The sequence below is a fragment of the Oncorhynchus clarkii genome, chromosome 1 (assembly GCF_045791955.1).
Source record: "Oncorhynchus clarkii lewisi isolate Uvic-CL-2024 chromosome 1, UVic_Ocla_1.0, whole genome shotgun sequence".
In the NCBI taxonomy this organism is placed as follows: domain Eukaryota; kingdom Metazoa; phylum Chordata; class Actinopteri; order Salmoniformes; family Salmonidae; genus Oncorhynchus; species Oncorhynchus clarkii.
Window position 1 is genome coordinate 48,114,269 of NC_092147.1, and position 27,535 is coordinate 48,141,803.

A 27,535-nucleotide genomic window follows, 5' to 3' on the forward strand; every position below is an offset into this window, starting at 1 on the left:
TCAGACAAAAAAAAAAAAAAGTACCATAAATGTTTGTGGAAACATGTCAAACGATGTTCATATTCAATCCTCAGGTTGTTTTTGTCATAAATAATCGATAATATTTCAACCGGATAAAAGCTTTGTCAATAGAAAAACAAGAAAGGCACACTCCCAGTCACATGCAGTCCTCATGTCTGGAAATGTCCACTGTCCCCTCATTTTTCAGAGTAAAAGCCTGAAACAATGCATAAAGACTGGCCACATGTAGAGGAAGCCATAGATATCGTGAACTGGGTCCTAAGTCTTTGTATGGTGGATAGGCTTTCAATGGAAAAACAGGCATTTCAAAATAAAAGCACTTCCAGGATTTTGCCTGCCATATCAGTTTTGTTGTACTCAGACATTATTTTAACAGTTTTGGAAACTTTGGAGTGTTTTCTATCCAAATCTACCAATTACATGCATATCCTAGCTTCTGGGCCTGAGTAGCAGGCAGTTTACTTTGGGCATGCTTTTCATCCAAAATTCTGAATGCTGCCCCCTACCCTAGTGAGGATAATCTAACTGCACTGTCCAATTTACAGTATCTATTATAGTAAAATAATACCATGCAATTGTTTGAGGAGAGTACACAATTATGAACTTGAAAATGTATAATAAACCGATTAGGTACATTTGGGCAGTCTTGATACAACATTTGCAACAGATATGCAATGATTCATTGGATCAGTCTAAAACTTTGCACAAACACTGCTGACATCTAGTGGCCAAAATCTAAATTGTGCCTGGGCTGAAATAGTCCATTATGGCTTTTCTCTTGCATTTCAAAGATGATGGTACAAAAATAAAAAAATGCATGTTTTTTTCTTTGTATTAACTTTTACCAGATCTAATGTGTTGTATTCTTCTTTTTTTAACCCCCTTTTCTCCCCAATTTCGTGGTATCCAATTGTTAGTAATTACTATCTTGTCTCATTGCTACAACTCCCATACGGGCTCGGGAGAGACGAAGGTCGAGAGCCATGCATCCTCCGAAACACAACCCAACCAAGCCGCACTGCTTCTTAACACAGCGCGCATCCAACCCGGAAGCCAGCCACACCAATGTGTCGGAGGAAACACCGTGCACCTGGCTACCTTGGTTAGCGTGCACAGCGCCCGGCCCGCCACAAGAGTCGCTGGTGCGCGATGAGACAAGGATGTCAAAGTGTTTCCTTTCAAATGGTATCAATAATATGCATATCCTTGCTTCAGGTCCTGGGCTACAGGCAGTTAGATTTGGGTATGTGATTTATCATCTCCAGAGGAATCGTGGCCTCCCTGACCAGCTCTGACCCCAGCGGTCGACTATCTAAGGAGTGCATGGGGAAGGGGGGGTCTACCTTAACTAATGGAATCCTCAACCTCCGGGCGAGTCCGCGATCTATAAAATTCCCCGCTGCGCCTGAATCGACTAGCGCCTTATGCTGGAGAGAGGGGAAAAATTTAAGGAAACAGATTAACAAAAACGTGTCCAACAGGAAGCTCTGGGAGAGTGTGGTGCTGACTCACCTGGGGTGACCGAGGAGTGTTCCGCCTGCCCTCTCGACTCCCAGATGGACTCCTCCAGCGCCGACCGGAAATGTGCCCTCTCCGGCCACAAAGGGTACAGGAGGAGCCTCCTCCTCCGGTCTCCCTCGACCCAGCCCCTCCTAGCTCCATCGGGATGGGAGCGGGGGGAGCAGGTGGTGGAACTGACAGGACCCTTTCAGAACGTCCGCGAGCAGCCAGCAGATGGTCTAGCCGGACAGACATGTCAGTCAGCTCATCCAAGCTGAGCGTAGTGTCCCGACAAGCCAGCTCCCTGCGGACGTCCTCTCTTAGGCTACACCTGTAATGGTCTATCAGGGCCCTGTCGTTCCACCCAGCTCCAGCGGCCAAAGTCCGGAAATCCAACGCAAAGTACTGCGCACTCCTCATCCCCTGCCGGAGATGGAACAACCTCTCAACTCCAGGTAGTGGCCCCTCGCTGAGTCGGACCCGTTCCAGACGGCGTTTGCCCACTCCAGGTCCCTACCTGTCAGGCAGGAGACGAGGACAATCACACTCTCCTCGTCCAAGGGAGCAGGCCGAACGGTGGCCAGGTAGAGCTCTAGTTGTAGCAGCAATCCCTAGCACCCTGCCGCCGCTCCATCGTACTCCCTCGGAGGCGTGATGCGCAGAGCGCTGGCACCGGATCCCGCTGGAGGAGATGGTAGAGTTTCTGGTGGGAGGGTAGGTGGGGTAGTAGGGAGACCACTCCTCTCCCAACGGTCCATCCTCTCCATCATTTGATCCATTGCTGATCCGATGCGATGGAGGATGGGCGTATGATGAAGGACTCTCTCCTTCATCATGGGGAGAGGGGTGGTCGCTGCTCCTGCTGACTCCATCTGGTGGTGCGGTCTTCTGTAACGTCGGGTGAGTGATGAGTGAGGAGTCAAATGCAGAGAGCGAAGTGAATGGGAAAAACGCTTTAATGTCCTTCAAAACGTAACAGGTCCAAACATGGGTGAATGCCCTAAAACACTGGCGCTAAACAAACCCAAAACCTAGTTACAAACACTGGACAGCGAAAACCCAAAACAAACACGAAATACATCACCAAACGTAACAAACCAACAAGCCCGCACAAACACCAGCGGGCAAAACTAACTTAAATAATACCCAGGTGAAAACAATTAGACAAAAACAAACGAAAAAGGGATCGGTGGCAGCTAATAGACCGGCGACGACGACCGCCGAGCACCACCCGAGCAGGAAGGGGAGCCACCTTCGTTGGTATTCGTGACACCTAACTATAACATCTTCCGACAAGATAGAACTGCCAATGGGGGCGGAGTTGCAATATACTGCAGAGATAGCCTGCAGAGTTCTTTCATACTATCCAGGTCTGTGCCCAAACAATTTGAGCTTCTACTTTTAAAAATCCTTTCCAGAAACAAGTCTCTCACCGTTGCTGCTTGTTATACACCCACTTCAGCCCCAGCTGTGCCCTGGACACCATATGTGAATTGATTGCCCCCCATCTATCTTCAGAGTTCGTACTGTTAGGTGACCTAAACTGCGATATGCTTAACGCCCCGGCCGTCCTACAATCCAAGCTAGATGCCCTCAATCTCACACAAATTATTAAAGAACCAACCAGGTACAACCCTACATCCGTAACCATGGGCACCCTCTTAGATATCATCCTGACCAACTTGCCCTTTAAATACACCTCTGCTGTCTTCAACCAGGATCTCAGTGATCACTGCCTCATTGCCTGCTTGCGTAATGAGTCCGCGGTCAAACGACCACCCCTCATCACTGTCAAACGCTCCCTAAAACACTTCAGCGAGCAGGCCTTTCTAATCGACCTGGCCCGGGTATCCTGGAAGGATATTGACCTTCCTGGTTGCTCTTTAAAGTGTTTTCCTCACCATCTTAAATAATCATGCCCCATTCAAAAAATGTAGAACTAAGAACAGATATAGCCCTTGGTTCACCCCAGACTTGACTGCCATTGACCAGCACAAAAACAATCTATGCAATTCTGCATTAGCATCGAATTGTCCCCTATGCAACTTTTCAGGGAAGTCAGGTACCAATATAATCAGTCAGTTAGGAAAGCTAAGGCTAGCTTTTTGAAACATAAATTTGCATCCTGTAGCACTAATTCCAAAACGTTTTGGGACACTGTAAAGTCCATGGAGAATAAGAGCACCTCCTCCCAGCTGCCCACTGCACTGAGGCTAGGAAACACTGTCACCACCAATAAATTTACGATAATCGATAATTTCAATAAGCATTTTTCTACAGCTAGCCATGCTTTCCACCTGGCTACCCCTACCCTGCCAACAGCTCAGCACCCCCTGCTGAATTTCTGAGCTGGTCATGGGTGCACCTCAGCCACGCTCAAGGTCCTAAATGATATCATAACCGCCGTCGATGAAAGACAGTACTGTGCAGCCGTCATCAACAACCTGGCCAAGGCTTTCGACTCTGTCAATCACCGCATTCTTATCGGCAGACTCAATAGCCTTGGTTTCTCAAATGACTGTCTCGCCAACTACTTCTCAGATAGAGTTCAGTGTTTCAAATCGGAAGGCCTGTTGTCCGGACCTCTGGCAATCTCTATGGGGGTGCCAAAGGGTTCAATTCTCGGGCCGACTCTTTTCTCTGTATACATCAATTATGTTGCTTTGCTGCTGGTGATTCTCTGATCCACCTCTACGCAGACAACAACATTCTGTATACATCTGGCCCTTCTTTGGACACTGTGTTAACAAACCTCCAAACGACCTTCAATGCCATACAACACTCCTGTGGACTCCAACTGCTCTTAAATGCTAGTAAAACTAAATGCATGGTCTTCAACCGATTGTTGCCGTCATCCGCCCGCAGAACTAGCATCACTACTCTGGACGGTACTGAATTAGAATATGTGGACAACTACAAATACCTAGGTGTCTGGTTAGACTGTAAACTCCCCTTCCAGACTCACATTAAGCATCTCCAATCCAAAATTAAATCTAGAATCGGCGTCCTATTTCGCAACAAAGCCTCCTTCATTCATGCTGCCAAACATACCCTCGTAAAACTGATTATCCTTCCAATCCTTGACTTTGGTGATGTCATTTACCAAATAGCCTCCAACACTCTACTCAGCAAACTTGATGTAGTCTATCACAGTGCCATCCGTTTTGTCACCAAAGCCCCATTTACTACCCACTACTGCAACCTGTATGCTCTTGTATGCTCTTGTTGGCTGGCCCTCACTACATATTCGTTGCCAAACCCACTGCCTTATCTCACTGGTCACCATAGCAACACCCACCCGTAGCATGCGCTCCAGCAGGTATATTTCACTGATCATCCCCAAAGCTTTTGGCCACCTTTCCTTCCAGTTCTCTGCTGCCAATGACTGGAACGAATTGCAAAAATCACTGAAGCTAGAGTCTTATATCTCCCTCTCTAACTTTAAGCATCAGCTGTCAGAGCAGCTTGCCAATCTGTAAATAGCACATCCAACTACATCATCCCCATATTGCTATTTATCCTCTTGCTCTTTTGCACCCCAGTATTTCTACTTGCACATCTATCACTCCAGTGTTAATGCTAAATTGTAATTATTTCACCTTTATGGCCTATTTATTGCCTTACCTCCCTACTCTTCTACATTTACAAACACTGTACATAGATGTTTCTATTGTGTTATTGACTGTACGTTTGTTTGTGTAACTCTGTGTTGTTGTTTTTGTCGCACTGCTTTGCTTGATCTTGCCCAGGTCACAGTTGTAAACTCGCCTACCTGGTTAAATAAAGGTGAAATAAAAATAAAAATATGATCCAAGCTCTCAAAAAGCAAGATCCTGTCCAGTGGCATAAGAGCATCAAGACTTAAACAACCTTTCCCAAACGGAGAAAACCTTCGACATAGAGGATCTTAGACCTGACAATAGGCATGGTATAGCCAATGAAATTAATAAATCACGTTTAAATGTAACACAGTCCCTACCACCCATAAACCCAGCACCATCGCTTTCCTTTTCACCAGCAGGCCCTACTCCAACAGTCCAACCTTGGGAATTCTACAGAAAGTGAAAACTCGTAAAGCAGCGGGCCCCATCATTCCACACACACAAGGAAAGTTCATCTTCTATAATCCGATCGCTACCGCCATATGCTCTTACACCAACAATCTACACCAGACCCCCAACTAAACTGGAACTGATTATATCACGTTGTGTCAAATGCTGTTGTATAATGCAATTAATCAAGTAAATGCTATTGATTGATCCACTGCAGGACTGAGCATTTTCGTTGCAGCACCATCCCAGCCATGGTTCGCCTGTTTAACAGATGAGGATGATCGTTCTTTTTAGATTTCCATTTTTTTGTGTATTTGGTTTTAATATTCAAATTGAATTCTTAGTCAGAATTCAGCATGTTGCTGCCACTTGTACAATGTTCTGTTTAAAAACAGTAAAGAAACCTTGTTTCTTTCTCTTACACACACACACACACACACATAGGCATTCTACTGTGGAGTTACTTGACAAGGCTGCCAGTGATAACTTTCTCTTGTGTGTCTTTCCATCACTTTTCACACCGGTATTTAGACTCTCTTTGTTTGAGAGACATGGTGTAGTATCCCTACCTGGATGCAATACCATGCTCCCTCTAGCACTCCATAGTTATTATATAATACAACTGTGGGGAAGTCAAATTATTGTTAAAGGTTCATGCCACCCTTTAAATTCTTTCTTGATTTCAATAAACGCTGTTACGTGTCCTACTCGTCAATAAGTATTTTAAAAAGAGCTTTTACTGAAGTGAGAATCTCTCCTGGAAACAGCTTGAAGAAAGGTATGGGCGTGGGAATCACATTATAAATATGAATGTTTCTTAGTTCTGATTGGCTGATGCAAACCAAAACAAAGTCACGTGACTACTTAATCGGAAATTCAACTGTAATGTCAGCACAGCAATGGCGCAAGGTAGCATGTAGCCTTACATGCATGAGCCAGAGTCTAACCCTGAAATGAATGAGGAAGATAATGAGCCAGTGCAAAACCCAAGGGATATGCAGGACATATCACAGTTGTAAGTCTATTTGGAAAATGTTGCAACCCTTAATGTTAATCTGGCTATAGGTAGCTTGGAATTAGTTTAGCTTGATCCCAGTGGAAATTAGTGTTATATGATGATGTAGGACGATATTGCCAGGAATTTTAGACTCCTTACTAGAGATTGTGGACAGTGAGCAACAGAAATGCTGTCTTTCGTCTGATCTTATCTGATCACCAGATCTGATCTTATCTGATCTGGTGTACCTGTGGGCATTGTCAGACAGAGAACATATTCTGCCAGGACATTCCACAGGTTTATGTAGGATACTTTGTAGTTCATCGTAAGAGACACTTTATCAGTCTTGTGACAACATGCCATGAACATATACAGGGCAGATTATGGATAACTGAGCCTGAGAGGGCTGAATAAGTAAGTATAATGAATCTATTTAATGGAATGAAAGGTAAAAGTAATAATTTTGACATTTTTATGTTGCATCCATGAACCTCATGTAATTAAATTAACAGGCTCTTCGCATAACTGCATCAGCGAAGACTGAATAAGCAAGTATAGTGAATGTATTACATCTGTGTAAAATATTTATTTTATGGTAACTTGTATCATTTACAAACAGTAATTAACAGGACTAAATATGTAGTGGACGTATAGAATGGAATAAAAGGTTGATGTTATGGTAAAAGTAATCATTTTAGTTTGTTTGTGTCACGTTCGTCATAACGAGGAGACCAAGGCTTAATGAAAGAGACCACTGAACAAATTATATAAATCAACCGTGACACTATATATAACGAGTGCTGACATGCAACTAACCATAGACAATAACCCACAAAACCAAAATGGATAATTGGCAACCTAAATAGGATCCCCAATCAGAGACAACGATAAACAGCTGTCTCTGATTGGGAACCAATTCAGGCCACCAAAGACCTACAAATACCTAGACATATAAAAACTCCATAGATATAGAAAAACCCCTAGACAAGACAAAAAACACACATATCCCACCCTCGTCACACCCTGACCTGACCAAAATAATCTAGAAAACATAGATAACTAAGGTCAGGGCATGACAATTTGTTTGCCTCCTCATGTAACCAAACAGTAATGGACAGGTTTTTCTGATGATGAGTGTATCATAATCATAGAAATACAGAAAACAAAGTATAATGAATCTTTATTTTTCGCAAGTTAGCAGGTGTTACCATATTGACAGATGTTGGGGGGGGATCAGGCTATCCAAGTTGATCATGGAAGCTGCTGCAGGTACAGGATATCCTTTGGTGTCTGACCAGTCTGAGTGCTGGGAGAGCGATAGGCACTCAGTCCTGTACAGATAGAGAGACAAATTCAAATGTACACTCCTTCATGATGATGAAGAGGAACACGTCTCAGTGGAATCTAGTAGTGCAAGATATGCTCAGTGTTGAGAGGGGAGAGATCACACCTGAGGTCAAGAGGGGATGGGACAAGGTCAGTTAATCTAGGAAGTAGCAGTGAAAGACACTCAAAGTAAATGTTTACTACTTTATAATTTATTTACTTGTGGTGTGTTGGCTTTGCCTTGAAGGGTTATGCTGAATACACCCCTTCTTGACCTTTGGAAAGTACAGTCTGTAGGTCGGGTCTCCTAGTTTAAGAGTTTGTGAGGCAGATATTGTCTTTCCTCTCTCTGTACTTCCTGTTTTAGATTTCTTGTTCCTGACTGCTCCTGGCAGCATGGCCTTTTCTCAATTGCATAATCCTCGAGTCGTCTCTCCTCACCTCCTCAAACCCATTGGAGGAGAAGGTCAGAGGGGAGGAACCTCTGGCTTTCTTACCCAATGGATTTTGAGAAGGAGATGAGGATTATGCAGTTGAGAATTGGCCCATGAGTCTCTCCGTAAAGCTAGGAATCCCTGGATCCTCCACCGCTGTGGACTCCATACCTGGGGGACTACACTTCCTCTAGGGCCAGGTGAGTGAAGTTGTATGCCAGTGGAGGGAGGGTGTTGACCAGTATGAGCTGCATAGACTTCCTCTCTGGGCTGTACTGGCAGCGTTTGTAGCGGGAGAAGGCTGCTCGATACGTCTTGTTAAGTGTATACCATATGGTTGACGGCTGAAGACAGGTATCCCAACCACACAAACACAGTCAGCAGCCCCCCCATCAGCCCCGTGTCACAGTTCACGGGGTCGCACACCACGTTGGCGAAGAAAATTAACACCACACGACCACAAACATGAAGAAAATCACTCCCAGGTCCTTGGAGGCCTTATGCTCATTGCTGATCGACTGCATGGTGCAACCTCTTTTCCGCGAGTCCACCCAGGTCACGACGACCTCTCCTCCTTCCCATCCCGTGTCATGGCTGAGTGAACGCCTGAAGAGGCCGGGGAACTAACTGGTTCAGGCAGAGGGTAGCTTCAGTCTGCAGGGCACTAATGGTGAGGAAGTAAGTGACCACCATGATGGTGAGGAAGATGAAGAAGGCCATGAAGAAGCCCAGCAGGACAAATCCGTCATTTGTCAGCAGACAGCTGCCATCTTTGAACACCTTGGCTTAGGATGGGAATGGGCTTGGAAATATAGTTGGAGTCATTAAAACTCGTTTTCAACCACTCCACAAATTTCTTGGTAACAAACTATAGTTTTGGCAAGTCGGTTAGGACATCTACTTTGTGGATGACACAAGTCATTTTTCCAACAATTGTTTAGAGACAGATTATTTCACTTATCATTCACTGTATCACAATTCCAGTGGGTCAGACGTTTACATACACTAAGTTGACTGTGCCTTTAAACAGATTGGAAAATTCCAGAAAATGATGTCATGGCTTTAGAAGCTTCTGATAGGCTAATTGACATCATTTGAGTCAATTGGAGGTGTACCTGTGGATTTATTTCAAGGTCTACCTTCAAACTCAATGCATCTTTGCTTGACATCATGGGAAAATCAAAAGAAATCAACCAAGACCTCAGAAAAACAATTGTAGACCTCCACAATGCCTGAAAGTACCACGTTCATCTGTGCAAACAAAAGTATGCAAGTATTAACACTATGGGACCATGCAAATTATGTGGATATATTGAAACAACATCTCAAGACATCAGTCAGGAAGTTAAAGCTTGGTCGCAAATGGGTATTCGAAATGGACAATGACCCCAAGCATACTTCCAAAGTTGTGTCAAAATGGCTTAAGGACAACAAAGTCAAGGTATTGGAGTGGCCATCACAAAGCCCTGACCTCAATCCCATAGAAAATTTGTGGGCAGAACTGAAAAAGCATGTGCGAGCAAGAAGACCTACCAACCCTGATTTAGTTACACCAGCTCTGTCAGGAGGGATGGGACAAAATTCACCCAGTTTACTGTGGGAAGCTTGTGGAAGGCAACCCGAAACGTTTGACCCAAATTAAACAATTTAACCTCTAGTGACTCCCCATCCTGCATGCGGGAGCGTAATCATCGACTGACACTAATTAGCATAACGCAACGGACATAAATATTCCTAGAAAATATTCCCATTCATGAAAATCACAAATGAAATATATTGAGACACAGCTTAGCCTTTTGTTAATCACCCTGTCATCTCAGATTTTCAAAATATGCTTTACAGCCAAAGCTAGACAAGCATTTGTGTAAGTTTATCGATAGCCTAGCATAGCATTTTGTCCAGCTAGCAGCAAGTAACTTGGTCACGGAAATCAGAAAAGCAATCAAATTAAATCGTCTACCTTTGATGAGCTTCGGATGTTTTCACTCACGAGACTCCCAGTTAGATAGCAAATGTTCCTTTTTTCCAAAAATATTATTTTTGTAGGCGAAATAGCTCCGTTTGTTCTTCACGTTTGGCTGAGAAATCGCCCGGAAATTGCAGTCACGAAAACGGCGAAAAATATTCAAAATTAGCTCCATAATATTGACAGAAACATGGCAAACGTTGTTTATAATCAAACCTCAAGGTGTTTTTCAAATATCTATTCGATAATATATCCTCCGGGACAATTAGTTTTTCAGTAGGACCGATTGGAGTAATGGCTAACTCTGTATTTTACACGAGAGTCACTCTGGGAGCCATCAGGTGACCACTTGCGCAATGTAGCCGCTTAGGGGTATTCTTCAACATAAATGCGTAAAACTACGTCACAATGCTGTAGACACCTTCGGAATACGGAGAAAGAGTAATCTGTTTGATAGCCCATTCACTGCTCAATAGGGACGCATTGGAACGCAGCGCTTTCAAAACATGAGGCACTTCCGGATTGGATTTTTCTCAGGCTTTCGACTGCAACATCAGTTGTACAGTTTTGGAAACTTTAGTGTTTTCTATCCTAAGCTGTCAATTATAAGCATCTTGTCCTGACAAAATATCCCATTTACTATGGGAACGTTATTTTTCCAAAAATGAAAATACTGCCCCCTAGTCACAAAAGGTTTTAAAGGCAATGCTACCAAATACTAATTGAGTGTATGTAATCTTCTGACACATTGGGAATGTCTACTATTATTCTGACATTTCACATTCTTAGAATAAAGTGGTGATCCTAACTGACCTAAAACAGAAACTGAGTTTAAATATATTTGGCTAAGGTGTATGTAAACTTCTGACTTCAACTGTACTTTCAGAGACAAAGAGAAAAGAGAGAAGTTAGTTTAGTGTGAGGTTTGTTGTTTGTGTGTGTTTGTGTGAGCGGTGCATGTGTACCACTTCTTAATCATCTTCATCATAAACAGACGCTTAAACATTGAATGTACATTAGAAACGAAAATACTTCTGGTGCCTTTGGTGGCAGAGTCTATAGAGACCAGTCTTCACTTTCCCCCTGCATCGCTGAAGTGGGACACATATCCATCAATGGCTTCCTTCTTGTCAGGTCTCGCACTGGGCACACAGGGGTTCTGGGATAGAAAGCTCTTATAGCAGTGTCACAACCCTTTGCAACCCAGTCCCAATTCACTCTCAAGCCACCCGTCCCCCTAGCCTTAACTCTTCAGTCAGTGCTTATATGTAAGTTGAGCAATTTAGTGTACGCTCCACCACTACGATACTTAAAGGCTACCTATTCAACGTATTTTGATACAAAGATGTACATTGATAGATTAAGGAGTAGTAATATTTCCTAGTACTGACACAGAACGTGGTTGTTAAAAAGTCTCTCGTCAGGACAATGGTAGAGTATGGTAGAGCAAGTAATCTAGTGACTTGCTGTTGAATTGTATGGTCACCCATAGCTTTTTCACTGGGATGGTATGAGGGATCATCTGGATTGGGCAATGTTGTTACAGTCATCAACACTCCTTGACCGCTTGGCCAGTGGAGGTTTGGATGATCTGTCTTTCACAGGAGTCATGCTAACTAGGCATCTACTGGCATGGTGGTGCCAACTGCCTCATTTTTTTGTGGACATGGTTGCCTGGGAAGTGGTACAGAGGAGATTTTGAAATTACTACAATATTTTGAACATAATTATACTATTACACATTATTATAATTACATTATTATACATTGTGAAAATGCAGATAGTTTTTTAGCGGTAACCCACATCGAGTTATGCTATTCTGCTGTAGAGTTACCATGGAAAGCTGAGTGCCAAATGTTCTTCCCCTCTGAGTCTTGTGGTTGGTTTGTGAGACCATATCTCGCATTGCCTTTGGTCTCGGTTCCCATTGACAACCCATGTCTCTTGTAGTGGGCAGTGTGGAAGACTTTGGTGTAACCTGACACTGCATTTATCACCAATACATTTGCATAATGTATTCATCACAGGCTAAATCCTCACTAACTTGGCCTTATCTCTTGAAGATAGCTTACTCAAACATTTCCCTCCAATATAATATCTGTCAGTTGTACACGTGTGCAGGTAGCCAAGAGGAGACTTTTCAAGTAGCCCAATCAGATTAAAACATTGTGACTGGTTGTGTTTATGCCACACATAAAAGGGCATACATTTTCAAAGTTAAATGACAAATATTTAGGCTATATTGAAGCTTTAGGTTCTAGGTGCACGACTCCGCATGAGGAATAGCTGCTTGAATCAGAGAGGGGTGCTTTCCTGAATAACTGGGCCTGCTGGGAGCATAAGTGGTCACATTATTATAGGAGGACTTGAGAGAATCATGATCCGCAACAGACAGTGCATCTCAGTATCAGAACTTAAAATACAGCCAGACTGGCCTGCTAATGTGCCTTTCTATATCGTTGAAAGTAGACCCACAACTGATACAAATAGAATAAATTGAATGAAATATTCAAATCACAGGGTTTGTTTACAGCCTAGACTTTGTATTGACTTGAAAACAATAAAGCAATTATTCATTGCAATGTGGTGTTGTACAGTAGGTTAGTTAAGGTAGGATAATTGTATTGTCTCTAAACAAGATCAATAGGGGAGCTTTAGGGATGTTTTCACATGTGCAAATTGGTGCAGCTTTGAATAACTTAATGTGTGGTATGATTGCTAGTTAGCACAATGCAAATCTGTACAAATGATCCACCTACCACTATTGTGTGACACTTTTGATATTCTGTCTTTCCCCAGATTATCTATTCTATTAAAGCATGCCAGTGCATGGGCAGGTATTTTCTGCAAAATGTTAAGTTATCAAAATAAGGCTACTGTGGGGCTACCTGGAGTTATAGGCAACAGATAGGAATATTGGTTTGTCTCACACCATAAAGTGGAGTTTACCTCAATATGTTCATCGCTGCTATGATGGACGTTGGAGTATGGAAAGCCAAAAGGTTCAAATTGTCTAAGGGGGCAGTATTTTCATGTCCAGATGAAATGCATGCCCAAATTCAACTGCCTGCTACTCATCCCCAGAAGATAAGATATGCATGCTATTAGTAGATTTGGATAGAAAACACTCTGAAGTTTCTAAAACCGTTTGAATCATGTCTGTGAGCATAACATAACTTATGTAGCAGGCGAAACCCAGAGGAAAAACCATTCAGATTTATTTTGTTTTGAGGTCACTCTCTTTTCAATGGGTTTGCATTGGGAATCCAGATTTCAAAGGGACCTTCTTGCAGTTCCTACCACTTCCACTGGATGTAACCAGTCTTTAGAAATTGGTTGAGGTTTTTCCTTTGTGTAATGAATAAGTAGCCCTGTTCAAAACAAGGGTCACTTCAAGTGTACTGTTTGTTAGAGGCGCGTGACCAGAAAGGTAGCGTCAGTTTGTTTTCTTCCTGTATTGAACGCAGATCATCCCGTCTTCAATTTTATCGATTATTTACTTTACAAAATACCTAAAGTTGTATTACAGAAGTAGTTTGAAATGTTTACAGGCAACTTTTGAGATATTTTGTAGTGACGTTGCGCAAGTTGGAACCAGTGTTTTTCTGGATCAAATGCGCCAAATAAATGGACATTTTGGATATATATCGACGGAATTAATCGAAAAAAATGACCATTTGTGATGTTTATGGGACATATTGGAGTGCCAACAGAAGAAGCTCGTCAAAGGTAAGGCATGATTTATATTTTTATTTCTGCGTTTTATGTCGCACCTGCAGGGTTGAAATTTGTTTTCTGAGAGGTGCTACTCTCAGATAATAGCATCGTTTGCTTTCGCCGAAAAGCCCTTTTGAAATCTGACATGTTGGCTGGATTCACAACAAGTGTAGCTTTTCTCTCGCTAGCGTCCCACATATCCCAGAGAGGTTTTAACACTTCTAGTTATCATTTTTCACTTGCTTTTTTTCAAGAGTCAAAAGTCATTTTACATGTATTCTTTACACCTGTCTAGTGCACATTTACAGGTGATTGAAATGCTTGTAATGATCATTGATCACTTGCTTTTTTCAAGTGTTCTTTACACCTGTCCAGTGAGCATTTACAGGTGATTAGAACGCTTGTTATGGTAATTTTTACAGGTGTCCATTACACCTGTCCAGTGTACATTTATAGGTGATTAGAACGCTTGTTATGGTCATATTTAAACATACTCTTCACACCTGTCCAGTGTGCATTTACGTGATGTTAATGCTCTAACCCAGAGACTCTGTGTAGAGCGCCACTAAATACACCAAAAGAGGGCTGGGGATGACCCAGAGTGCAGGAGCCGATCCCCAGACAGGGGGGGCAGAACCCGAGCCCTACTACTACCAGGAGGTGCTACTTTATCCAACCAGCTCCCTGACCCAAGAAGATGGTGGGAGAGGGCCCTGTGAGGGTGGGGGGCGAAACCCCGGAGGGGTCCTAACTCCCGCCCAAGGCCTCCTGGGGGACGCCACTACATCCAGCCAACTCCCTGTCTCAGCTATAGAGAGAGATAGTAATGGCGTATTTTTGCAAGCACTATCTCTGCCACTGTTTGTTCAACAGCCTATGTTTTTTTTGTTGATGATTACCAAAAATAACTTATTTGGTAAATACAGGCTTAGGAAATGTTTTGTTCAATGAGATAATCTTCATCAGCTAAGCATTTACACTATCGGTCAAAAATTTTAGAACACCTACTCATTCAAGGTTTCTTCTTTATTTTACTATTTTCTACATTGTAGGATAATAGTGAAGACATCAAAACTACAAAATAACACATATGGAATCATGTTGTAACCAAAAAAGTGTTAAACGAAACAAAATATACTTTGCATTTGCGATTCTTCAAATAGCCACGCTTTGCACACTCTTAGAATTCTCTCAACAAGCTTCACCTGGAATGCTTTTCCAACAGTATTGAAGGAGTTCCCACATATGCTGAGCACTTGTCTGCTTTTCCTTCACTCTGCAGCCTGACTCATCCCAAAACATCTCAATTGGGTTGAGGTAAGGGGATTGTGGAGGCCAGGTCATCTGATGCAGCACTCCCCTTCTTGGTAAAAAAATAGCCCTTACACAGCCTGGAGGTGTGTTGGATCATTGTATTGTTGAAAAACAAATGATAGTCCCAATAAGCCTAAACCAGATGTGATGGCGTACTGCTGCAGAATGCTGTGGTAGCCGTGCTGGTTAAGTGCACCTTGAATTCTAAATAACTCATTGACAGTGTCACCAGCAAAGCACCCCCCGCACACCATAACACATCCTCCTCCATGCTTTACGGTCAGAAATACACATGCAGAGATCATCTGTTCACCCACACTGCGTCTCACAAAGACACAGCGGTTGGAACCGAAAATTTAAAATTTGGACTCCACAGCATAGGACACATTTCCACCGGTCTAGTGTCCATTGCTCGTGTTTCTTGGCCGAAGCAAGTCTTTTTCTTATTGGATTCCTTTAGTATTGTTTTTTTTGCAGTGCTTCGGCCATGAAGGCCTGATTCACGCAGTCTCCTCTGAACAGTTGATGTTGAGATGTGTCTGTTACTTGAACTCTGTGACGCATTTATTTGGACTGCAATTTCTGAGGCTGGTAACTCCAATGAACTTATCCTCTACAGCAGAGGTAACTCTGGGTCTTCCATTCCTGTGGCGGTCCTCATGAGAGCCAGTTTCATCATAGCGCTTGATGTTTTTTGCGACTGCACTTGAAGAAACATTCAAAGTTCTTGACATTTTCTGTATTTACTGACCTTCATGTCTTAAAGTAATGATAGACTGTCATTTCTCTTTGCTTATTTGAGCTGTTGTTGCCATAATATGGACTTGGTATTTTACCAAATAGGGCTATCCTCTGTATACCCCCCTTCCTTGTCACAACATAACTGATTGGTTCAAACGCATTAGGAAGGAAAGACATTCCACAAATTAACTTTTAAGAAGGCACACCTGCTATTTGAAATATTGCATTCCAGGTGACTACCTCATGAAGCTGGTTGAGAGAATGCAAAGAGTGTGCAAAGCTGTCATCAAGGCAAAGGGTGGCTATTCAAATCTAAAACATATTTTGATTTATTAAACACTTTTTGGGTTTCTACATGATTCCATATTGTGTTATTTCATAGTTTTGATGTCTTCAATTTTATTCAACAATGTAGAAAATAGTAAAAATGTAAGAAAAACCCTTGAATGAGTAGGTGTTCTAAATCTTTTCACCAGTAGTGTATTTATTAAAATAAAGCACATAAAACACAAAGGCTTCATAATTCATAAAGGTCATGTTAAATGACTGGTTTTATCTCATAGAAGAAAACATATAAGATCCGTCTTCAACCTTAACCTAATTTTTGGATGTATTGTCATATTTCTACCATTCTTACATTTACATTTTAGTAATTAAGCAGACACTGGAAATATTTTGCTAAACACATCTCTGGGCCATCTTTTAGCATTTTCCTCACAGTAACACATATTTTTAGCCTTTGTTGATCTTATTAAACCAATATCTATTCCTTTATGGCATTTAGAAATCAATTCAGTTCCTCCACACTGAAATGAACTGCGGCCAACTTGAAAATAGGCTGCTTTGACTGATTTTACACTAAATATATGATGACTCTATGTAACTTTTCCAATGGGTCGCCATCATCTAGGGTACTCCAAAATATACACAGGTATGACCTTTGACCCCCCAAGGTGGGCCCATGAAGATTTAATTAACATTCCAATTATTTCATACCGCAAGTTATGGTGATTTTTCAGTAGCATATTGTGAAATAATAATGTAATGTAACAGAATCATTAAAAGCTTTGAAGAAACCTGTAACCACACCTGTATAGCATAAGAAAAGCCAATATACAAAGGAAACAGACACACAATGTAATCCAGATGCATGCCTGGATAAGAAATGTTATAATCAATATAATGAATGTACTTATGACTATAGCCTGGTGGGTGCTGATATAATCTATATGATGAATGTACTTATGACTATAGCCTGGTGGGTGCTGATATAATCTATATGATGAATGTATTTGCGACTGCAGCCTTGTAAAGACCCCTATTATTTTTTTGCCAAACTATCATTTGCGACACCAATATAATTGGTTCAGTGATTGGTGGAGGCGGGAAAAAGTCCTCCTCAAAGATAGTAGTGTTAAATGATTTGTAGAGGCGAGAAAAAGCCCGCCTCAAAAATAACTTAGGGAGGGAAATAGTGGCACGAAGCAAAAAAGAGTTCATCATTAACATAAAGAGAAGTAACTATGTTTGTGATGTAAGGATGAAAACTTTATTAAAGGAGTGTGCCGAGGCTGGGAAGAAAGTTGATCCATGGACCAGATTGGCTTGTTACTTTGTAATAAAGTCTATTTTGAATTCACAAGTTCCTGAGAAATATTATTGGACCAATATTTCTACGACAAAGTTTTTTTTCCCTGATAATACAAAAAGACATTTCATATCTTCAATGCTATTGACCCAAAAACCAATGACAGTGATAACCATTTATAGGAGGTAGCTAAATGTGGTTATCATATGAAAATAGACTGTCACGCACTGATCTGTTTCACCTGTCTTTGTGCTTGTCCCCACCCCCCCTCCAGGTGTCGCCCATCTTCCCCATTATCCCCTGTGTATTTACACCGGTGTTCTCTGTTTGTCTGTTGCCAGTTTGTCTTGTTATACAAGTCAACCAGTGCCGTCCTGTGCCTTTGTCCCTACTCTGGATTACTGACCTCTGCCTGACCTGACCCTGACCCTGAGTTTGCCTGCCGCCCTGTGCCTTTGCCATTACTCTTGATTATCGACCCCTGCCTGCCTTGAACTGTCATTCGCCTGCCCCTGTTGCTGTAATCAACAATGTTACTTCAACACAGTCTGCATTTGGGTCTTACCTTAAACGTGATAGTAACATGGACCTTAATGAAAATCGTCATTAGACTTTGCCACACCAAAGTGGATTAAAAAAAAATGGAACCTCAAGGCCCATGGACTAATTTGGGATGCAGACAGCGTCTTCAATCATTGTGTAATCCATATTTTTCTCTTTGTGTTTTTATATGCAATTTTTATTATGTTAATTCAGAATGTATTTCGTTTTTTTTAAACTGTGGACAATAAAACCAAATTCTGTTGTAATTGATATCAGAAAAGTGTTCTACGGATAGTAGCTGAGGTTATGACTGATTGCACTACACAGACTCCCTGTGATGACAAATGCAATACTAGAGCTCAATGCCACGATTACAATTTATCTTTTTTCATTTCTATTGTCTGGATATCAAAAATGTTCCTTCTGAAGTAACAAGCTATTAGTCCATTCGAAAACAAATACCCTCCATCGTTTATTCATTATTTTATAGAAGCAAAATGTTCCTCCAGCCTTTGTCTTGAATAGTGATTTCCTTCACATTCTAATGACACTATACAGTGCATTCAGAAAGTAGTCAGAACCATTTACTTTTTTTCACATTTTGTTATGTTTCAGCCTTATTTTAAAATGTATTAAATTAGCATTTTTCCTCCCTCATTAATCTACACACAATACTCTATAATGACAACAAACAAAAAAGTTTTTTTTTAAAGTTTGGCAAATTCATAGAAAATTAAAAACAGAAATACCTTATTTACATAAATATTCAGACCCTTTGCTATGATACTTGAAATTGAGCTCAGGTACATCCTGTTTCCATTGATCATCCATCAGATGTTTCTACAACTTGATTTGAGTCCACCTGTGGTCAATTCAAGTGTTTGGACATCATTTGGAAAGGCAAAAACCAAGCCATGAGGTTGAAGAAATTATCCACAGAAGTCCAAGACAGGATTGTGTCGAGGCACAGATCTGTGGAATGGTACCAAAACATTTCTGCAGCATTGAACAATTCAAGAACACAGTGGCCTCCATCATTCTTTAGAACCTGTTTGGGATAGGGTGCAACATTTTCACGTTCGGATGAAAAGCGTGCACAGAGTAAACCTCTTGCTACTCAGGCCCAGATGCTAATATATGCATATTATTAGGTGTATTGGATAGAAAACACTCTGAAGTTTCTAAAACTGTTTGAATGGTGTCAGTGAGTATAACAGAACTCATATGGCAGGCGAAAACCAGAGAAAAATCCAACCAGGAAGTGGGAAATCTGAGGTTTGTAGTTTTTCAACTCATTGCCTATCGGGTCATATTGCACTTCCTAAGGCTTCCACTAGATGTCAACAGTCTTTAGAACGATGTTTGAGGCTTCTACTGTGAAGTGGGGGCGAATGAGAGCTGATTCAACCAGAGGCCTGCCAGAGTGCCATGAGCTGATCACGCGTGCACACGTGAGAGCGACCTGCGTTCCATTGCAATTCTAAAGACAAAGGAATTCTCCATTTGGAACATGATTGATTATTGTTAAAAACATCTATACTTCATTTTACATGTTTCTACGAACTGTAATATGACTTTTTGAACTTTTCGTCTGAACTTTCGCCTGGACTTGCCACGCCTCGTGAGTTTGGATTTGTTTACCGAATGCGCTAACAAAAGGAGGTATTTGGACATAAATGATGGAATTTATTGAACAAAACAAACATTTATTGTGTAACTGGGATTCCTAGGAGTGCATTCTGATGAAGTTCATCAAAGGTAAGTGAATATTTATAACGCTATTTCTGACTTTTACTGACTCCACAACATGGCGGGTATCTGCATGGCTTGTTTTTGTGTCTGAGCGCCGTACTCAGATTATTGCATGGTTTGCTTCTTCCTTAAAGCTTTTTTGAAATCTGACACAGCGGTTGCATTAAGGAGAAGTATATCCATAATTCTGTGCATAATAGTTGTATCTTTTTTATTTAGTATTTCTGTAAATTGATGTGGCTCTCTGAAAATTTGCCGGATATTTTCGAGGCACAACATTACTGACCATAAAGCGCCAATGTAAACTCAGATTTTTGGATATAAATATGAACTTTATGTATTGTGTAACAAAGTCCTATGAGTGCCATCTGATGAAGATCATCAAAGGTTAGTGATTCATTTTATCTATATTTCTGCTTTTTGTGACTCCTCTCATTTGGCTGAAAAATGGCTGTGTGTGTTTTTGTGACTAGACTCTGACCTAACATAATCATATGGTGTGCTTTCGCTGTAAAGCCTTTTTGAAATTGGACAGGATGGGTAGATTAACAAGAAGTTTATCTTTAATTTGGTGTATTGCACTTGTGAATGTATGAAGCGGAACCCCTAGCCGTAAAAATATGTATTAATGGAAAAAGTTTGGAACCACCAAGACTCTTCCTAGAGCTGGCCGACCAGTCAAATCGGGGGTGAAGGGCTTTGGTCAGGGAGGTGACCATGTCTGGCCAGATTCTCTCTCTGTGCTTTGGCTCCAATGATAAGTACCTTGTTCTTGACTTGATATAGCTGGAGGAAGTTGTGAGTAATCCAAGTATTTAAATACTGTGTGTGTTGCTTTATCAACAAAGTAACTATCAGGAATCAAGGTAAGACCCATATGCAGACTGTCAAAGTAACACTGTTTATTGTAGCAACAGGGGCAGGCAAAAGCAGGTCAAGGTAGGCAGAGTACAGTAATCCTGAGGTGTAGCAAAGGTACAGGATGGCAGGCAGGCTCAGGGTCAGGCAGAGAGGTCCGGCGGGCGGGTACAGAGTCAAGACAGGCAAAGGTCAAAAACCAGGAGGACGAGAAAAGAGAGGCTGGGAAAAGATAGGCGCTGACAGGAAAACCGCTGGTAAGCTTGAACAAACAAGACGAACTGGCAACAGACAGAGAACACAGGTATAAATACACAGGGGATAATTGGGAAGATGGGCGACACCTGGAGGGGGGTGGAGACAAGCACAGGGACAATTGAAACAGATCAGGGCGTGACAGTATCATAACAACGGTTGGACGGTAGAAACCATGACACATTAACAGGATTTTTGTCCTGAATATGTCCTGAACAAACTTTTCAAGCCATTTCACAAAATAAAAATAGGGAATAGGATTTATTTTATTATTGGTCTGCGATGACAAAGCCCAAGCAGTAGGCTAGACCATGACACACAATACCTTCAGAGAGTATTCACACCCCTTGACTTTTTCCACATTTTGTTATGTTACAGCCTGAATTTAAAATGTACTAGGTTGAGATTTTTTTGTCACTGGCCTACACACAATAACCCATAATGTCAAAGTGGAATCATTATTTTCTGAATTTTTTACAAATGAATAAAAAATTCAAAGCTCAAATATCTTGAGTCAGTAAGTATTCAACCCCTTTGTTATGGCGAGTAAAATAAATTGTATTGATTCACTCGGTGGGCAATAATAGTGTTTGACAAGATTTTTGAATGACTATCTCTAAGGTCCCTCAGTCGAGCAGTGAACTTCAAACATCAGATTCAACCACAAAGACCAGGGAGGTTTTTCCAATGGCTCGCAAAGAAGGGCACCTATTGGTAGATGGGTATAAATACAAAAAGCAGACATTGAATATCCTTTTGAGCATGGTGCAGTTATGAATTACAATTTGGATGGTGTACTGTATCAATACACCCAGTCACTACAAAGATACAGGCGTACCTCCTAACTCAGGAAAGAAACCACTCAGGGATTTCACCACAAGGCCAATGGTGACTTTAAAACAGTTACAGACTTGAATGGCTGTTATAGTAGAAAACTGAGGATGGATCAACAACATTGTAGTTACTCCACAATACTGACCTAATTGACAGAGTGAAAAGGAGGAATCCTGTACAAAATAAACATATTCCAAAACATGCATCCTGTTTGCAACAAGGCACTACAGGTCTCCTGACCCCTCCTGTCTCAGCCTCCAGTATTTATGCTGCAGTAGTTTATGTGTCGGGGGGCTAGGGTCAGTTTGTTATATCTGGAGTACTTCTCCTGTCCTATTCGGTGTCCTGTGTGAATCTAAGTGTGCGTTCTCTAATTCTCTCCTTCTCTCGTTCTCTCTCTCGGAGGACCTGAGCCCTAGGACCATGCCCCAGGACTACCTGACATGATGACTCCTTGCTGTCCCCAGTCCACCTCGCTGTGCTGCTGCTCCAGTTTCAACTGTTCTGCCTTATTATTATTCGACCATGCTGGTCATTTATGAACATTTGAACATCTTGGCCATGTTCTGTTATAATCTCCACCCGGCACAGCCAGAAGAGGACTGGCCATCCCACATATGCTCTCTCTAATTCTCTCTTTCTTTCTCTCTCTCGGAGGACCTGAGCCCTAGGACCATGCCCCAGGAATACCTGACATGATGACTCCTTGCTGTCCCCAGTCCACCTGACTGTGCTGCTGCTCCAGTTTCAACTATTCTGCCTTATTATTATTCGACCATGCTGGTCATCTATGAACATTTGAACATCTTGACCATGTTTTGTTATAATCTCCACCCGGCACAGCCAGAAGAGGACTGGCCACCCCACATAGCCTGGTTCCTCTCTAGGTTTCTTCCTAGGTTTTGGCCTTTCTAGGGAGTTTTTCCTAGCCACCGTGCTTCTACACCTGCATTGCTTGCTGTTTGGGGTTTTAGGCTGGGTTTCTGTACAGCACTTTGAGATATCAGCTGATGTACGAAGGGCTATATAAATACATTTGATTTGATTTGATTTGATTTGACTACAGTAATACTGCAAAAAAATGTGGCAAAGCAATTCACTTTTTGTCCTGAATAAAGTCTGCGCCTGCAGGCTGACTCTGGTCGTCAGTTGAAAAGTGTTTCCAAAGACACATTGATGTGGCTGGCTTCTGGGTTAAATGGGCGGGTGTAAAAGAGCGTGGTTTGGCAGGTAATGTTTTTCGGAGGATGCATGCCTCGACATTCACCTCTCTCGAGCCCGTTGCAGCGATGAGACAATATCGTAATTGGATATCACTAAATTGGGGTGGAAAAGGTAGTACATTTAAAAAATAATAATTATAACAATAATTTGCTAAAATTAATAAAAACATGTTTCACATTGTCACTATGGGATTTTGAATTCAGGCTGTAACATAACAACATGTTGAATAAGTCAAAGGGTATAAATACTTTCTGAAGGCAATGTATTTTATATAATATTTAAAATGTACAGTTGAAGTCGGAAGTGTACATACACCTTAGCCAAATACATTTAAACCTCAGTTTTTCACAATTCCTGACATTTAATCCTCGTAAAAATTCCCTGTCTTAGGTCAGTTAGGATCACCACTTTATTTTAAGAATGTGAAATGACAGAATGATAGTAGAGAATTATTTATTTCAGCTTTTATTTCTTTCATCACATTCCCAGTGGGTCAGAAGTTTACCTACACTCAATTAGTATTTGGTAGCATTGCCTTTAAATTGTTTAATTTGGGTCAAACGTTTCGGGTAGCCTTCCACAAGCTTCTCACAATAAGTTGGTTGAATTTTGGCCCATTCCTCTTGACAGAGCTGGTGTAACTGAGTCAGGTTTGTAGGCCTCCTTGCTCGCACATGCTTTTTCAGTTCTGGCCACAAATTCTCTATGGGTTTGAGGTCAGGGCTTTGTGATGGCCACTCCAATACCTTGACTTTGTAGGTCCTTAACTTCTCTTGGGTAGGGGGCAGTAATTTCACATCCGGATGAAAAGCATGCCCAAAGTAAACTGCCTGGTACTCTGGCCCAGAGGCTAGGATATGCATATAACTGGTAGGTTTGTATGGAAAACACTCTAAAGTTTTAAAACTGTTAAAAAGTACGTCTGTGAGTATATCAGAACTGATATGGCAGGCGAAACCACGAGAACAAACCATCCCCCCAAAAAAGAATTCAGCCTACCACTGTTTTTAATGGCTGTCACTTTTATTATAAGGCGAAATCCTCCCAGATTGCAGTTCCTAGGGCTTCCAATAGATGTCAACAGTCTTTAGAAAGAGTTTCATGCTGGTTTTTGGAAAAATTTGCCGGAAATTGTGTTTTTTCTAGGTGGCTCCCATTTTGGCTGAAGTGATTCCAAGCGCGTGGAAGAGAACGCGTTCTTTGGTATTTTTCTCCGTTAAAGAAAAATAACGATTCTCCGTCTTAAATTGTATTGTTTGTTTACGTATTAGGGTACCTAAGGTTTGATTATAAACGTTGTTTGGAAAAGTTTATTAGTAACGTTTGGGATTCATTTTGTATGCATTTTGATGGAGGGAAACTGGTTGGATTTTTGACTGAAGTGCACCAGCTAAAACTGAATTTTTATGGATATAAAGGACATTATCAAACTAAAGGACCATTTGTGATGTATCTGGGACCTTCTGGAGTGCCAACAGAAGAAGATCATCAAAGGTAAGGCATTTATTATATCGCTATTTCTGACTTTTGTGGGGCACCTGCCTGGTTGAAATATGTTTTTCATGCTTTTGTATGCGGAGCGCTGTCCTCAGAAAATCACATGGTGTGCTTTCGCCGTAAAGCCTTTTTGAAATCTGACACAGCGGCTGGATTAACAAGAAGTTAAGCTTTATTTTGATGCATTACACTTGTGATTTAATGAAAGTTAAATATTTATAAATCTGTAGTTTGAATTTCGCGCAATTTCACCGGATGTTGGCCAGGGGGACGCTACTGTCCCACCTGCCCATAAGAAGTTAAGCCATTTTGCCACAAATTTGGAAGTAAGCTTGGGGTCATTGTCCATTTGGAAGACCCATTTGCGACCAAGCTTTAACTGATGTCTTGAGATGTTGCTTCACTATATCCACATAATTTTCCCTGCCTCATGAAGCCATCTATTTTGTGAAGTGCACCAGTCCCTCCTGCAGCAAAGCACCACCACAACATGATGCTGTAACCCCTGTGCTTCACGGTTGGGATGGTGTTCTTCGGCTTGCAAGCGTCCCCCCTTTTCCTCCAAACATAATAATGGTCATAATGGCCAAACAGTTCTATTTTTGTTTAATCAGACCAGAGGATTTTTCTCCAAAAAGTATGATCTTTGTCCCTATGTGCAGTTGCAAACTGTAGGCTGGCTTTTTTATGGCTGTTTTGTAGCAGTGGCTTCTTCCTTGCTGATCAGCCTTTCAGGTTATGTCTATATAGGACTTGTTTTACTGTGGATATAGATACTTTTGCACCTGCTTCCTCCAGCTTCTTCACAAGGTCTTTTGCTGTTGTTCTGGGATTGATTTGTACTTTTCGCACCAAGTACGTTCATCTCTAGGAGACAGAACACGTCTCCTTTCTGAGCAGTTTTACTGCTGCGTGGTCCCATGGTGTTTGTACAGATGAATGTGGTACCTTCAGGTGTTTGGAAATTGCTCCCAATGATGAACCAGACTTGTGGAGGTCTGCAATTTTTTCTGAGGTCTTGGCTGTTTATTTTGATTTTCCCATGATGTCAAGCAAAAAAGGCACTGAGTTTGAAGGTAGGCCTTGAAATACATCCACACCTCCAATTGACTCAAATTATGATGTCAATTAGCCTATCAGAAGCTTCTAAAGCCATAACATAATTTTCTGGATTTTTTCAAGCTGTTTAAAAGCACAGTCAACTTAGTGTATGTAAATCTCTGACCCACTATAATTGTGATACATTGAATTATAAGTGAAATAATCTGTCTGTAAACAATTGTTGGAAAAATGACTTGTGTCATGCACAATGTAGATGTCCTAACCGACTTGCCAAAACTATAGTTTGTTAACAAGAAATTTGTGGAGTGGTTGAAAAACAAGTTTTAATAACTCCAACCTAAGTGTATGTAAACTTCCAATTTCAACTATATATACAAACAAATTCTAGTTTACAGTGGCGGCCTATTGAACCCATAACCTTGGCTTTGCAAGCACCATGCTTTACCAACTGAGCCACATAGGACCTTTACTTTATTATCACATGGTACCCTAGATGATAACTACACCAAATAACTACACCACAGAACAAGTCAACCCATTCGAAAAGGTTCATAGAGTCGTCATAAATTTTGTGTAAAAATCAGTCATAGCAGCCTACTTTTCAGTTGGCCTCCATTAATTTCATTGTGGAGGAACTGAATTGATTTTTCAATGCAATAAATGAATAAATATAGGCTGAAAATGTGTGTTACTGTGAGGAAAATATTATAGATGGCGCAGAGATGTGAGTTATACGTATTTAGCTAAATTTTACCAGAGTGTCTGCTAAATTACTAAAATGTAATGATGGTAGTGAGGTATGAGGTTAAGACGGGCTTAGGAGATCTTATACGTTTTGTTCTATGAGATAATATCAGTCATTTAACATGACCTTCATGAATTATGAAGCCTTTATGTGCTTTTGAAAAAATACATCAATGCATAAAAATTTACAAAATGTGACGTTAGCTGATGAAGATGATCTCATTGAACAAAACTATAACATTTACCAAATAAGTTGTTTCTGGGAATTATTTAAAATAAACTACAAAAATGCAATTTATTATGTCTTAGGCTGCTGAACGAACCATGGCGGAGTTAAGCTTGCAAAAATACGGCATTACTCTTTCTCTCTATAGCTGAGACAGGGAACTGTCTGGATGTAGTGGCGCCCCCTGGTGGCCTTAACTGGTGCTCCCCCCACCCTTCCTTGGGTTGCCCCAGCCCATGCAGGGAGCTGGCTGAATGCGTGGTGCCACCTGGTGGCCATGGGCGAGGGTTAGGACCCCTCCAGGAGTTGCCTCCCCCTCACTGGGCCCTCTCCCCTCATCTCCTTGGGGCAGGGAGCTGACTGGCTGAAGTGGCGCCTCCTGGTGGATGCGGGTGGGGAAAGTAAATTTGAAGAAAGCAAGTGAAAAATGAAAATTACAAGTGTTAATGCATGTTCCTGGTAAGACGATTTGAACCTTTTGGCTTTCCATATAGTAGAGCAGCAGACGGGCGGGATCGGTTCCTGTGGGCGGCACTTGAAGCGCGCATAAAAGGTGTTGCCCTGTAAAAAAAAAGCCTTCAACTCACAATGGTCTCGCAGTCCACTTTCATGCGCACGCTATGATGTGTGGATACCATACAACAGAGTTTATTGCAGCAGTTTTATGCGGTTTAATATTTTTTTCCCTGTTTGGATACTACTGACTGGGGCATTGGATATGTGCACGCGGGATGATGAAAACCCCTTTCCTCCCCGCAGAAGTAAGATAAAATAGGGTTTCGAATACATTGGATTTACTCCTCTCGTTCCATATGAAGAAGTCAAAAGTAAGTTAACATCGGAACTGAACATTTTCTTACTCACTTTCTTGTTATAGGCTGTCT

The 27,535-nt window shown here is 41.5% G+C and overlaps 1 protein-coding gene and 1 pseudogene across 2 annotated transcripts in view; one reads left to right on the forward strand and one right to left on the reverse strand.

Annotated features, from left to right (window-relative positions):
• Positions 1–8,509: 8,509 nt before the first annotated feature.
• On the reverse strand, positions 8,510–27,262 carry LOC139405673 (5-hydroxytryptamine receptor 2A-like; annotated as a pseudogene).
• LOC139408305 (kit ligand-like) overlaps positions 27,225–27,535 on the forward strand; it is a 38,518-nt gene continuing 38,207 nt past the window's right edge. For both annotated transcript variants that reach the window (XR_011634273.1, XM_071152026.1), the window contains exon 1: positions 27,225–27,478. Coding sequence is in view for 1 of the 2 variants with exons in the window: in XM_071152026.1 (XP_071008127.1) it covers positions 27,464–27,478 (15 nt within the window). In the remaining variant the exon portion in view is untranslated. The remainder of the gene's footprint in view (positions 27,479–27,535) is intronic.